The sequence below is a fragment of the Lepisosteus platostomus genome, chromosome 13, assembly GCF_059453375.1.
Source record: "Lepisosteus platostomus isolate fLepPlt1 chromosome 13, fLepPlt1.hap1, whole genome shotgun sequence".
In the NCBI taxonomy this organism is placed as follows: Eukaryota; Metazoa; Chordata; class Actinopteri; order Semionotiformes; family Lepisosteidae; genus Lepisosteus; species Lepisosteus platostomus.
The window spans coordinates 15,421,815-15,435,730 of NC_142623.1; the positions used below are offsets into that span (position 1 = coordinate 15,421,815).

Consider the following 13,916-nt stretch of genomic DNA (forward strand, 5'->3'; position numbering starts at 1 on the left):
GTTTTAACCGCAATAGCCTTCAGATGTTGCTGTAAATATGTGTGCAGGTCTGTGCCCTATCAAGTATTACAGAGTGGTATGTGCTGTAAGGAGTGAACCATCCTGCCCTGGGCAACAAATCACATTCCCATTGCTCCTATCATTCTGGAAAGGGGAGCTGATAAGGACTTTTCCTTGGGATGTTGGTGCACGTGTCTATGGTGTCTCTGGCATGTGACCCTGGTGTCTCTGGCATGTGCATCACTGTAGGCAACAACAGATCTGGTTAATGTGTGAATTCAGACAGACCCAAAGATTTGCAGGCAGTGGATGGCAGAAAAAAACTCCCAACTGAAGGGCAAATGAGGCTGCAAGAAACTGCTACTGACCTGCTATCCACATCTCACTGAGATCTGGGTGCCACCTGCTGTTGAGTGATTGGCGACTTGACATGCAATTTTATTTATTTTTTCCTTTTAAAGGTCAGGGTGTATCTGTGCATGTATATTTTTTTCTGCATGGGTCATCTTTCGAAGAATCACGAGTCCAGATTAAGCTTTATGAGCCAACCAACCTTTGACCTCTGTTGCATTGCTCTACAGTGTACCCTGAACAGAGTACCCAGTGGAGCATGTTAGATGATTGCCCACAATTCATAAAAACCCTCAGGAAATGTATTTTTTTATTGCACCTTGAAATGTGGTCTGAAGAGTGCTCCAAAATGTGCTGCAGAGTTTGCTCTGAAGAGTGCACCGGAGTGTGTTCTGATAAATGCACCAGAGTGTGCTCTGAAGAGTGGCCAGTGTGTGTTCTGATAAGTGCACAGAGTGTGTTCAGATAAGTGCACCAGAGTGTGTTCTGATAAGTGCACCAGAGTGTGCTCTGAAGACTATCCTGAAGTGTGCTGCAGACCTTGCTATGAGGAGTAGATGTAGCTGAACTGTGTTACAGGCATTAAGAAGGCAGCCATGACTAAAGCACCTCACACCTTTTAGTTCAGTGGTAGTTTGCTCAGCTAGTGCCAGGGCTTTTGAAACAAGTGCTTTCTCATGCAGTGATTCCACACGCCATTTTATCACCATACACCCATTGCTGAAGGAAAGGACAACAGCAAATCATTTTTAAAGTACCGGGATAATTTTAATATTTTTTTACAAAAGAAATAAACACAAAAGGCTTTTTTAACATTTGTACCTAAATTAGCGTTTTGCTTATAACTTGTACCGATTGAACACAGTAGCGTGCTACAGAACACAAAAAGCTATTGCACACTTAAGACATTCAGTACATATATACATGAGTTAATATACTGTATATTTAAAATAAAAAAACATACAATAGTCCACAGGGTTAGATCACATATACTTAACCATGAAATCACAAATGTACATATTTACGAATGCTAAAAACATTGATTACTTGAGCCCATAGGAAACAGGGGGCTAAAGGGCGGGCTTTCATTTCCCCACCAAAGTGCTTTCTCTCTTTCTCATTGGTTGTCTTTGCATTTGATTGGCAGGGGGAACCACTAAATCAATATGGCTTCACTTCAGAGGCAACCAGTATAGGGCCTCCTAGCAACTTTAGGGAAGTTTATAAGATTCCTGGCTTGATTCAGAGAGGACGGCGGTGGGGAAGAAACAAGCCTTGTCCAAACACTTTACCTACAGCAGGTGTGCCTTCTGTGCTCAGACACGTCCTGTGATATCAGAGCAGATGCTATCGTCTGCACGGGGCCACACGAGAGAGCTCTTACAGTCAGACATTCATCATGTCAGTTGTGACGTCAGGTGCTGGTGTCAATATCTGTCCCCCACAATTTGGTTTTAGAAGCTAGTGCAACATGACATTCAGCTCTGCCTTATTTGAGCATTGTTATATTAGTTTGTTTTTCATTATTTACTGTAAATTAAATGATGCAACGGTGATACCTGTAATGCAATGAAGAAAACAAGCTTTTTTAATCGGTTGCAGATGTGGCATAGTTTGATGGGTGGGCAACCACACTGTTTGCTTACAAGTTATTTAAGCAGATGTTTTTCCCTGCTTCTAAAGAAACTAAAAAAAAAATCCTTAAAAGACCAAAACAATGAGTTCTGGACAAGCTGGTAGACCTGGAGCTTGCTGATGCTCTCATAAAAAAATAAATAACTGAGCTATGTCAAAAACATTTGTACAGTCCTAGCAGCAAAGGCAGTGATTTCTACATTTTACACCTTCAATGTAAGCTCTCCTCTTTACCCCTTAACCACGCCGGACACACCCACACACGTATGCACCCCCCACAGGAGGGGACGTGCTCCTCGTCTGAGCTTTGGAAGCCAAAACACTCCCATACGGAAGAGGAGACTTGACGTCACCCTCTCTCCAACTCCCTAACCTCATCCTGTAAACAACAGGAACCCCCATAAAAGACAGGAATTTCTTCAGCTTCCCCTGTTTCTTCATCCGAAGTGGGAGCAGAGGACAGAAGAACAAAATAAACTCTTTTGATGTCAGTGGTTTCCAAACAAAAAAAAAAATACTGCCGGCTGACCTTTCGCCGAGTCCGAAACGAGGTGGGACGCCCTGCTGGACGAATCCAGCCAGAAACAGGATCTGGGATGGGGCCCCCAGCAAGCCAGAGGGAGATCGAGAATGAGCTCGTGTTTTGTTTCCACACTGTCTACTGCTTAGCCAAGCTGACCGAGCAGTGCAGATGCTGATCCTTATGCAAAATCACATTGAATTCTTGCCTTCTTGGTCAACTGCTGTTTTTTCACTCTGGTTGTAACACCCAAGCAGTTTTCTCGAGTTTTTGGCAACAATCACCTACCAAGCAACTGAGTCTAAGGCCTGAATGTGCTTCTCTGTTTTGTTGTTTTTAAACTTTACCTTGTGTCCCATCAAGTATTGTGACAGCTACAGCCGATAGTCCTGTATGTGACCACACAGACCCAGCACTTGCAACTACGTATTGTACACCTATTATACAACAATAATCATCCAATAAATAAGGTCAATTTTTTTCATTTGCCCTCTTTGTTTTTTTAAAGTGGTATTCAGAGCTTCACCGTTTTCCCTTCCCTGCTCTCCCGTTATCATTTACTCTAGCGAGGAGGGTCATGGGACATTTGGCCTGTATGTAGTAGGAAGATCCGTCATGATGTCATGATGTGTCTTGTGGTGTATTTGGGCAGAGCCTATTACTAATGCACTATGCAACAGTCTTTTTAATGTGTTGGCCCAGTTGGACTTGGCTAACCAAATTCAGTTTGGATATCTCTTGAGAAAAGTAATACTGCACTGAATCACGATCCAGTTGCAATGGAAGAAATACGCTCTCCATTGTTAATCTGTTTCTGTTTAAAGCTAAATTTGTTTCTCAGCTGGGTATGGAACCCTCCCCCTCCATCCTGACAGCCACCCCCCCAAAATATAGTACTGTGTCTGTTGCTGATGCCCATCTGAGCGTGTTAAATGATTGCCGACAATTTAAAAAACCCCTCAGGAAATGTATTCTTTTTTGATTGCACCTTCCTCTTAGGAAGCTGTTATATTTAGAGAGATGGAGAAGAATACAAACAGGCCGCCGCTGAGCTGACATTAAAGCACGCAAGAGTACAAAACAACATCAAGGCTGGGAGACTCGAATTTCACACACTACACAGAAGTAAACGCGTCATTTTGGAATCAGACATTTCCTTGTCTTTTTTTTTAAAATGGAAACGTTTGTTTCATTACACACCTTGAACATTAATCTTTGTTCTTTGGAACCCCACCCACAAATCCCCCTGTGACCCGGAGAAACTACAATAAAACTAACTTTATAGGATCATAGCAGCAGTGTGTGCTTCTTAACGCGCACGTTGTGTTCTTTACTTTCGGTTCCAAAAGGTATGTTCTGTCCTCCTGGACTTTGAACTGTATGCACCCCACTCTCTCGCTTAATCTTGTTTTTCTTTCACCCTCAGATCACAGAAACCCACGAATGACAAAACGAAATCAAATTGTTCTCAATCATTGACCACTCACTGCATCTGCTTTGTTTTTTTTTGTTTTTTTGCTGCCAGGAAGAGGTACGGATTGTTTGATCGAAAAAGAAACTGAATTTAAAAAAAGGGGATGAAGGGAGTGGAAACTCGGGAAGCAGACTAATGTCACTGCTCGATACGCGGCTCAAAACAGGAACAGGGGTGAACAATTGGCGGGCGCACCGGCTCTGTTCACTCTCCCTCCCGGGGGCAGGCGGAATACACGCACTCTGTCACGGAGTGGGGAAACGCGGAATTAAGCCAGACGCAGGTGGAAAAAAAAACAGGAACCCGCCACTCAGAACCGCTGCCGTTGTAGGATGTCTGCTACGAGCGGGACCGCAGGTGCGAGGAGTTTGGTATTGGATGCAAGCTTTTTTTTTGTCTGTTTGCGGACTCTCTTTGTTTTAATCGACCCAAAATCTGGATGGACCCCCTTCCTCTAAATGGGGGACAGAGCCAACATGAATTAGGTGTCAGTGACCTGGCTGCAGGGGAAGGGGCAGGAACGAAACTGGCATTGCCTGGCAGTTTGAGCCCGATTAGATTTTTTCGAGTGTCAGTTTTTTGTGAAACAGGCCAATTCCAACGTCTGGGTAGTTCCTGTCTTTTGCCTTATTTTGCTTAAATTTGCACAGGCAGACACGGAGTTCAAACAACACTAAATAAATATTAAAATGACAATTAAATGAGCAACTACAAGTATTGCTGGGAGATTTCCTCTCCTGGGCCAACGGCCTGCAACCCTGCAGGAAACAATAAAAAGAACATTTGTACTCCTCACAAAGTGCATTTTTTTTGTATTCTTTTTAAAATGTTGCCGAGAGTTATACTTGGGGCCCTGACTGTCTGACTCGTTAAGGTTAGGTACTTATGGAAGCTTGCGATGGCTCCTTAACTTGGATGGGCGTGGAGATCCAACTTCGGAAACCGCCGGAAACATAGTGAAGCTAATCTTCAATACTGTCAGTTCTAAAACAAAATCAAGTAAAAGCTGGAAGAAGAACATAATACCTTGGGGAGGGTAAATTGATCAAATCCCAAACCTGGCCCTCTCCAGCATTTTATACATTTCCCAGGGGGCCACAGGGAGAGCTTCGTCCCTTTGAAGCATCAACATGTCCTAAGGTGTCTGGTTAACGGAATACAGGTCCAAGTCATTCGCCCTGGCACAGAGGGTACCATTTTGATGGAACAGCTCAGTAAATACTGGGAGTCGGCTATGCTACTTCATCGAATGCAGCCCCTTTTCGACAGTTGTTTGAAACGGAGCTGTGCAATACCACGTAGCATATTTTTACCGTACAGAAGCATGCAATTTTATAACACTGTCATCGTTAGCTTTGTTCCCAGTTAGGTGCCCGGGAACCTAGTTAGTGGATAAAAGTGGTAAATGAATCCCAGGACACACCGCGGATCCCTTGGTCACAGCTCCCAGTGGGAATCGGACCACACCTGTCGATTCTGGTGGAAACCCGATTGCAGGGTCCACATTTTATTCGCAGTCTTCTACTGGTGCGGGATATCACAGAGCGCAACTGAGTATCGCCACCCAGAAACCCTTCTGAAGGGGAGGGTGAGCGCCTGCAGACATCTCCTCCTTGCCCTGCTGCTCCTGGCAAACCACTGCGTCTGCTAAGCTCGCTCTGTGGGACTCCTTGAAGCCCTGGGGTTAAGAGTCTTTTTGTCAAACGAGGTCTCCTTTGTCTTCTGCCTGTCTTTGGAGCAGTCCAAACGTCCCCGTCCCCCCCCCCAAGCCCCACAGCGGCAAAACCAAAAACCTTTCGTAACTCACAGACCTGGCAATAGGTTATAGTCTCTTACCCCATCTTGTTTTGGGCTTGTATTTCACCCTTATTGTGTTTTGTCCCTAAACACACGTGGTGCAGTCCTGCATGATGGGCATCGTCTGGTTCTCGTGTTTGAACGTGCAGTGATCCAAAGAGCTGGAGCTCTTCAGCTGGATCATGCAGCGATCGGGGGGGCGCCCGCTCTGTAGGATGCCCCAGCAGCATAGCACCCGGAGGAACTCCTTGCGCATGTCCTTGCTGCGTAGAGTGTAGATCAAGGGGTTGAGGGCCGAGTTGAGTGTGGCGACCCCAAAGAAGATTTTGGACTTGGAGAGGATGGGGCAGGAGGACATGGTGCAGGAGACGTCCACAAGCAGGATGGAGAATGCCGGCAGCCAGCACACGATGAAGACCCCCAGGACGATGGTGACCGTCTTGAGCAGGGTGTAGGCCGGAGTAGCGGTGGCCTCCTGGTGACTGGACTTGACAATCAGGTAGATGCGCACGTAGAGGATGACGATGGAGAGCAGGATGATGCTGAAGATGGTGACCACAAACAGGATGTATTTCTTGGAGTACAGGGGCAGGAGAGCCGAGCACTCGGGCAGGCTGTTGATACAGTTCCAGCCAATGATGGGCAACCCCCCCAGCAGGATGGAAGTCACCCAGCAGGTGCTGATCAGCATGAACATGCGGCACGTCTTGTTGTTGCCATATACCTTCACCTTGGTGATGGCGATGTAACGCTCGATGGCAATAGCCAGGAGGCTGAAGACAGAAGCCGACAGGGCGATGAAGGCCGTCCCCTCCCGGATGAACCACTGGACTGGCAGCAGTTCAAAAGTCCGTGAGCCGGACAGGAAGATATTGGCGATGTACGCAGATCCGGCCAGCAGATCCGAGAATGCCAGGTTGCCGATAAAGAAGAACATGGCGGAATGGAACTTCTTGTTGCGGAAGACAGCAATGAGTACCAGCAGGTTCTCCAGGATGATGACACAGCAGACCACAATGAAGATGATTGAGAGGGAGCCGAAGCTGTCCTTTGCGCGGTCGAGGACCCTCTCTTTGGAGAGGTTCTTGGCGTACATGTAATGTTCAGAGATGACAGCATTGTTGTAGTATTGCTCGTACTTGCTCCTCATAGTGAAGGTGTAGCCGTAGACGGCGTTCTGGCAGAAAGTCATTATTGCTGTCCAGGAGGGGACTGGAACGTGGAGGACACCGCAGCCATCAGAGTGTCACACCCCAGGGACCCAGGAAACCACATGGGCTCACCTGCAGACACAGCGAAGAGAAGAAAAGTCAAGAGTGAGAATCAGTTGAAAATGTTTAAGCGCAAGTCCCATGCCCCAAAACAACATGGAGTGAAGCCAGAACCAATGCTTTATTCTTTTGGCAACCCAAAAACCACTGTTTGTGTTCCCATGTGAACCATGAACCACAGGTTGCCTTCTTACATCTTCAGGTGTCTGCTTTTCACACCAGACCTAGAAAGTGTTAGAATTACAGCCCCTTTAGATCAAAACCAAGGGGAACTGTTAAACCAGCATCAAAACCAAAGAAATCTATCTGTCTTGTCTGAGCTGTTGGGAAAAGAAGTCTGTTCAATTACCAGCAAGAGCATCCTGCCAAGCTAACACCACATCACGATCGCGTGAACAAAAATGTTTGAAAAATATCGGGCAAGTGGTTGCAGATTGCTGAAGCATTCTCAAATAGCCTTTTATGTGAAGTCACGTGTTGTATTTAAATGCTGATAAACGATGCTGTGATGGCAATACCCTTACTGCAGATAACGGGGGTTTCAAACTCTGGGCCCTGCAGTGTGTAAATACGCAATGAGAACGCAGTATACTATAGTATGTGTTCTCTGTCACGTGCATTATGGAATCCTACTGATAAGATTCTGGGAACATTCCGTTATTAAAGACACATGGGGCAGTTCTGCATTTCTGTAAAAATTAAGGCATGTACAACCTCACATGCTAAATAGTACAAATTTCAAACAGCTCTGTCTACCAGAATTACAGCTTTTTCTGCTGGGGACAGCTTGGAGCAGTCAGATTCACTTTATTCTGCTGCCGAACAGTTTCTGGGATCAGTCCCAGCTGGGACCACCTGTCTGTGTGGAGTTTGCTTGCTCACTCCGTGTTCAGCTGGGGTTTTCTCTTGGTGCTCCAGTAAATGAATGTTCAGGCTTGTTCTCAGAAGTCAAGACAAAAAAAAGCTTGGGTCCTTAATGTATGTATCCGAGGACATTAAGACTTGTGAGTAAAACACCAGATGTTATTATCTTAGCATTTAAAAAGGGAAGTTTAAATGGAAATGTGGATACAACCATTTTGCTAACTTAAACTTTTCACCGTGTAGGATGCTGGATCTTGAGATGTGTACATCCCCACCACCTCCTACATAACCTCTCTAAATCAATTAAAGAATCTGTCAAAGATTATTTTACCTTTGTTTCCAGGGGTTGTGATTTATGTGATGGTTTGATCTGAACAGAGAAACACAGCCACAAATGTACAGTTAGACTCTTGTCATGAACGAAAGCAGACATGTGGGCGTAAAGTTTTGCTTTCACAATGCCCTCATCTAGCAGAACAGAAACTTTGCAATCCCAGACCCTCTTTTCCAAGAGCTTATTGTGCTGAATAGACACGTTACTGCCTCCAAAAATAGCACAGAGACTTCCCTTAGAAACGTGTATATACAGCTCTTGGTTCTGCAACACATTGTTGCACTTTGTGATTGTGTGAAGCTGCCCCCTGAAAAAAGCCTTTAAGAGCATTTTCGAATGTCGTGTGATGATCTGAGTAGCCCATGTACAGCATTTCGCGATAGCTTTGTCTCGTGTAGAGCAACAGAGCTCTGTAGCACTACCCTTCCACAGGATTTACTGTAGTGTGCCCTGTCAAACAGTCAAATCGGGATCTATTCTCGGGTCACAGGAAAAAAATGGTCATTTCAAACTAATTCTTCATACTGAGTTACCCGTAATTCATGAACTCAAGTTCATGTTACTATAATAAAGCTTGATAATTATCAAAGCAGAACTTTGCCCATCGAGAGCCATTTGTTAGGAACGCTATGCTAAAAATGCAAACTAGAGGTGAGGCTTCAGATTAAAAAATATCATACAATAGTGAACCATAATCATGCAAAGGCCACGTAATTTATTGATTCAACCACAAGAGATAACAATACTGCTTTATGCGTGATCAACAGTATGGCCAGAGGGTGACCTTGGCTTGATAAATACTTGGAGGTGGGAGTGTACCGTGGAGGACACAGCACGAAATGTTATTTTAAGACTCATTTGTGCCGGAATGCTTATTTTGCCTCCCAGCGCCATAGCCTCAGTTGATGCAGTCTTCTCTATTTTGTTCAAAAGCACACGCCGGGGATATAAAATCCCTTTTTTCTGGCTCGGAGCAGACATTTACTGATGAGATTGAGCAAGCGCTTTCTGGGATGAAATTAACAAAGTGAAAACGTGGCAGAATTTTTTTTTCCTCCCTAAAAGGATGGCTGTTTCGCAGATCGCTGCACAGCTGAAGGTGCTATACGGTCCGTGCATTCATAGGTGTAAATATGTGCGTACGTAGCTTGTGGTTAATTGAAAGTGGTTGCCCACACTGGCACGCAATGTGGAGCGAAGAATTAGATTCACATGGCACTCAGCCTAATTGTGAAATGCTTCTTGTGAAGGCTTCCTCTTGAGTTTTTTCTTCTTCTCTTGAAAATAGCATATAACACATCACCACAAAAAAATACATAAATTGCAAACACATTGTTTTGGAGGTTTCATTCCAGCTGAGCTCACTGTTTGCCAGATTAAACCAGTTCAACCCTTTAGCCCCAGTTTTAGAGCTCATGGTACTTTAAAGAGATCTGTTGTAACTGCAGGACCGTAGCCCCCCACCCCCCGCCCCAACAGGGATGGAGTATAACACCACCACACAAGGTGGGCTACACCTGTCACTGTAGCTGCAGTGCTTGGCTACTAGAATCCTGGACGGGAAACAGGTCTGGCACCCAAATCCAGAGTATTATCCTGTGGAAAAAATCTTTCCAAGTACTGTTGGACACAGAGGGCCTTTAGGAAATCATGAGGTGATGGACACCTCAAAGCTCTGGGTCTGGAGCGGTAGCCTAACCACAGCACTGGTACAACCACCCACTCGGAGTGAACTGAGCCCTGCAGCCCAGCCCGCCTGCAAGACTTTGCAAGACACAGTTGCACGCGAATCCGAACAGCTGGGGAGTTTTCAGACAGGCGATGCATGTTTTTTAGCGACGAGATTCCCAGGTGTGGGCTTGGCGTGTGAGCTTTGGTAGGTAGGCAGCATGTGGCCAGACGTGGTTGCTGGGCTTCCTGAGGATGAGTTTAGTTTGCCAGGAGGTGGTGGTGAAATGCACATCAAGATAAAATATTGTCACGCCTACTGCATTGCAGTTCCCACGCGTCTTGAGCTAGCCAGTGAATTATCTAATATTTCTATAGAAGAATCTGCACTAAAGCCCCAGTCAATGCTGCATTACACACGGTTAAAGAAAATGATCATAATTATCATCAAAATTATCATCCTTTTTTTTGTCAGAAAAACATCTCCACTTTCATCGGCTAGATATAAAAGCACTGAGCAGGCTGAGATATCAGCTATGAAAATGACAATATTGATAAAAATATGCATGGTGGATTGACGATAATTAGCTGCCTAGTCAGTGAGGGTGCTGCATCTTTGCTGCTAAAGGCATATCTTCGATTGACTTTGATGAAAAGGCCTTCCTCTTCAGCAGATACGTCTGCTCAATCTGATGGTGTTTCTGAAACCAGTCATTAACGCCTGCTTGGCGTGAGCAATCCCAGAACACCTTGCTCTCGGGCTTTGCAATATTAGTTTACTGCAACGCAGGTTGCAAACACCTCATCTTTGACCACAAAGAAGGAAAAGAAAATCAGTGCGGTTTTCCATTGGAAAGTGTAGCACAAATCAGTACGGTACCATCCTCACAGGACACCATATTTAGCACTTTAGACTGCAGTTGCCTTCACTTAATTGTCTGCGACTTTGCTACATTTTCCACTGCCAGTCTCATAATGTTTGGCCTCTGTCCTTTACCAGCCTTCACAGCACATAAGCATAAAACCTTAGGCCTGGCTCCTACAGTGGCATACAACAGGCTGGATCTGTAAAACAAGCACAGAGCTTGTTGACACAAAGAGAGCGACAGCAGAGCTCTTTCCTAAGCGGTGCTGCCGACAGCCCCGACAGTCACAGAAAACTCAGCCGTTGCAAAAATGCAAAGCATCTGACGAAGCTGGCGGTAGTGATTGCCTATCAGTATTCGTCTGTCAGAAGAACTCAGCAACAGTCGCCTTATTGCGCAAGGTCATTCCATTATCCCTTTTCAGAATTTCTGACACATGCGTCTCCATTGTTTCAAACGTGAGCGATTTTCACAATCATGATCCCCCACCCCCTTTAGCAACACTAAACATCATGCTTCTCTTAAGAGCGAACCCTCCCCCCTCCCACAAAAGAACACTTGGGTTAAGAAAAGGTGTTAACTTTTTATTTCTTTTTGGATAAGGGAAGGGGGTGTGCTGGGATAAAGGGAATGGAATGTGCTGGCATTTTAATCAGTTCACTTCTATGTGTCTGTGTCTGTTTTTCGTTCTTGCATCCTGACTCATTGTTAACATTCCAGCCAAGAGTCCAGGGGTCCCAGGAGCACAGCAGCAGAGGGCTGGTGCCATATCCACATTGAACTCGGATTAGGTCCGGCCGTATTCCAGCCTTTTCCCCATTCAGAGAGGCAGGCTGTCACTTAGAGAGCTGCTTGTGACTTCTCAAAGATTATCTTATACAGGTAGGTCTCAAATTTCCAAGGATATACCGAGCATATAGACAATTCTGTGTTGTCAGAGTTACTGAATAAACGACCATGGAAGTGCTTCGTTATCAATAAAACCAGAAGGGGGAAGATTTTCTCCCCGTTTTCCTCAGTCAAAGGAAACGTAACCCAGACCCTCATTGCCTCAAAGTCTGAGAAAAGAATTTAGATATGAAGCGGTTGAGTTTAGACATTGTGTACGCAAACATGCTGCAGCTTTTCACGTTTTTAAGTTAAATTTAATTTTTTAAATTTCTAAGTAAGCTGTAAAGGGTGAACAAAATTTGTCTGAAGAATGGTCCATTACATAAAAATAGGATGTTTAAAATTTTTAATGTGTAGCAGCAATACATATTTAAACTGCTTTGCATTTAGAGTAATAAAAATAAGAGGCTTTCTGATCATTAGTTTTTTTATCTGCTTCGACATTCACATATAATACATCTATATTTAGCTATTTTATTAATATATCTAAAAATTCTAAATATATACAATATCTTAATATTTTAGTGAAATATCTAGATATTTTCACTGGATTATTTCACTAAGTTGTCCTAGTTACTACAGTGGACTTCCCTAATCTAATTGGAAATTCCTTGTGACACTAACAATAACACAGAAATATCATGCTGGTCTGGAGGTATGGATAAATACTATTCCATATATATATATAAATAAATGCTGATTTATCTTTAATAATACTAAGATATGGATAAATACTAATGGAACCTGAAATAGGAGAAGAAGTTGGAAAAACATGGTAATGTTTTGAAAAATAAGTAATGGTCTGATATAAATATTATTTTTTATGGCTGTTAGAAAATAGTTTATTAGTGGTTTCAAACAATGCATATAGTCCTGAAGCCTGAAGTCTTGCACAAAGCAGCTGTTTTTCTATGATGTAATGACACTACATGAAGTACTTTTTAAATTAAATGTCATATGTTTAAATCAAGAGCTTAGGGGGCATTGGTAATTATTTCTGCTTAATAGCTAATTCAATGCCCTAGTCAATGGACAGATTATTCCAAGTTAATGAATAAATACTTTATTCAACAACCACGTTGGAGATATTCGTGTTTCATTTTAAATGTTGAGGCAACATTTATAATATTTATTTCCGTTACTGTTTAAGTCAAGGTCCTAATTAAGGAGAAGAGATCCATATTTGACACCAATGTTCCCTAGCGTGCACAGACAGAGCCACGATTGCTTTTCCTGTCTTTACGTGTAGATCAGTAATATATTCTACAACGTATTTTTTCTCTTCCCCTTCAGAAACCGCAAACTTTTTTTTTTCAGATTAGGCAGCCTGCTAACTGACCCACATTGTACTTCCTTATGTCAGCCATACCAAGAGCGCTCCCACATTAACAGTTCATACAATCTGCCGCGCCCAAGGGCTGTTATACAGCTGTACGCAAAGCCTCAATGGAACAAATCCAGGTGTCTCTTCTTGCACGCAGTGCAGCAGAGAGGGCTATTTGTATTTCTCCAAATAAACATCATAAAATAAAAGCAGAAAAAAAACAAACCAACCTGTCAAAGAGCAACTCAAAGGTAGCTCACTGCTCTCCACTAAAAGGAGAGTACTCCCTTAATCTGTTGACGCATACCGAAACTAAGTTGGAAGTCTTTGAAATGCAGTCTAACTCATTTTAAAAGGCATGCCTTGTCATTTAATAGAAACAAGAAACACAAAGATACCCAAACACAAAGAGACATTCCGCAACCTAACAATTGAATATTGAATTTACAGCTATTCAAATGAAAACACTCCACACTCGGGCCCTCCTGTCCGAGTGGAAAAGGCTGAAGAGCGACTCATCTGTGAAGAGGACCTGATGCCACTGCTGACGAGTCCATCGCGGCCTCTGTCTGGCCCAAGCCAGTCGGGTGTGGCGTCTAGGAGGTGAGAGCAGAGGGCCTCTGACAGGTCGCCTTGCTCTAAGGCCAGGAGCATGGAGCCTCACTGTCCTGTCGCTGATGTGGACATTGTGTCTGCCAGAAGTTTCAGCAGAAGTACGGGTGGCAGATCTGAAAAGATCTCTCAGATGGACCAGTCTGATGTCTCAGTCCTGCTCTAAGACCGAATCTTGGACTGTCATCTGTCCTGCCGGTCTGCTGAAACCTTCTCTGCAGTCGGGACACAGTGGACCGGCATACTCCATAGTGTCTAGCAACGCTGGCACATGACACGCCTGCCTGCAGCATTTCAATGGCCCTCTCC

The 13,916-nt window shown here is 44.2% G+C and overlaps 1 protein-coding gene across 4 annotated transcripts in view; it reads right to left on the minus strand.

Annotated features, from left to right (window-relative positions):
- Positions 1 to 1,094: 1,094 nt before the first annotated feature.
- The window catches only part of s1pr2 (sphingosine-1-phosphate receptor 2), a 43,616-nt gene continuing 30,794 nt past the window's right edge, over positions 1,095 to 13,916 (minus strand). For 2 of the 4 annotated variants that reach the window (XM_088603455.1, XM_088603456.1), the window contains exon 2: positions 1,095 to 7,060. In XM_088603455.1, coding sequence (XP_088459581.1) covers positions 5,863 to 6,969 — 1,107 coding nt within the window. In that variant the 5' untranslated portion in view covers positions 6,970 to 7,060 and the 3' untranslated portion in view covers positions 1,095 to 5,862. Of the gene's footprint in view, positions 7,061 to 7,397; positions 7,820 to 7,903; positions 7,926 to 13,916 lie in introns of those variants that run through there. The other 2 variants (XM_088603458.1, XM_088603457.1) reach the window with 2 other exon arrangements.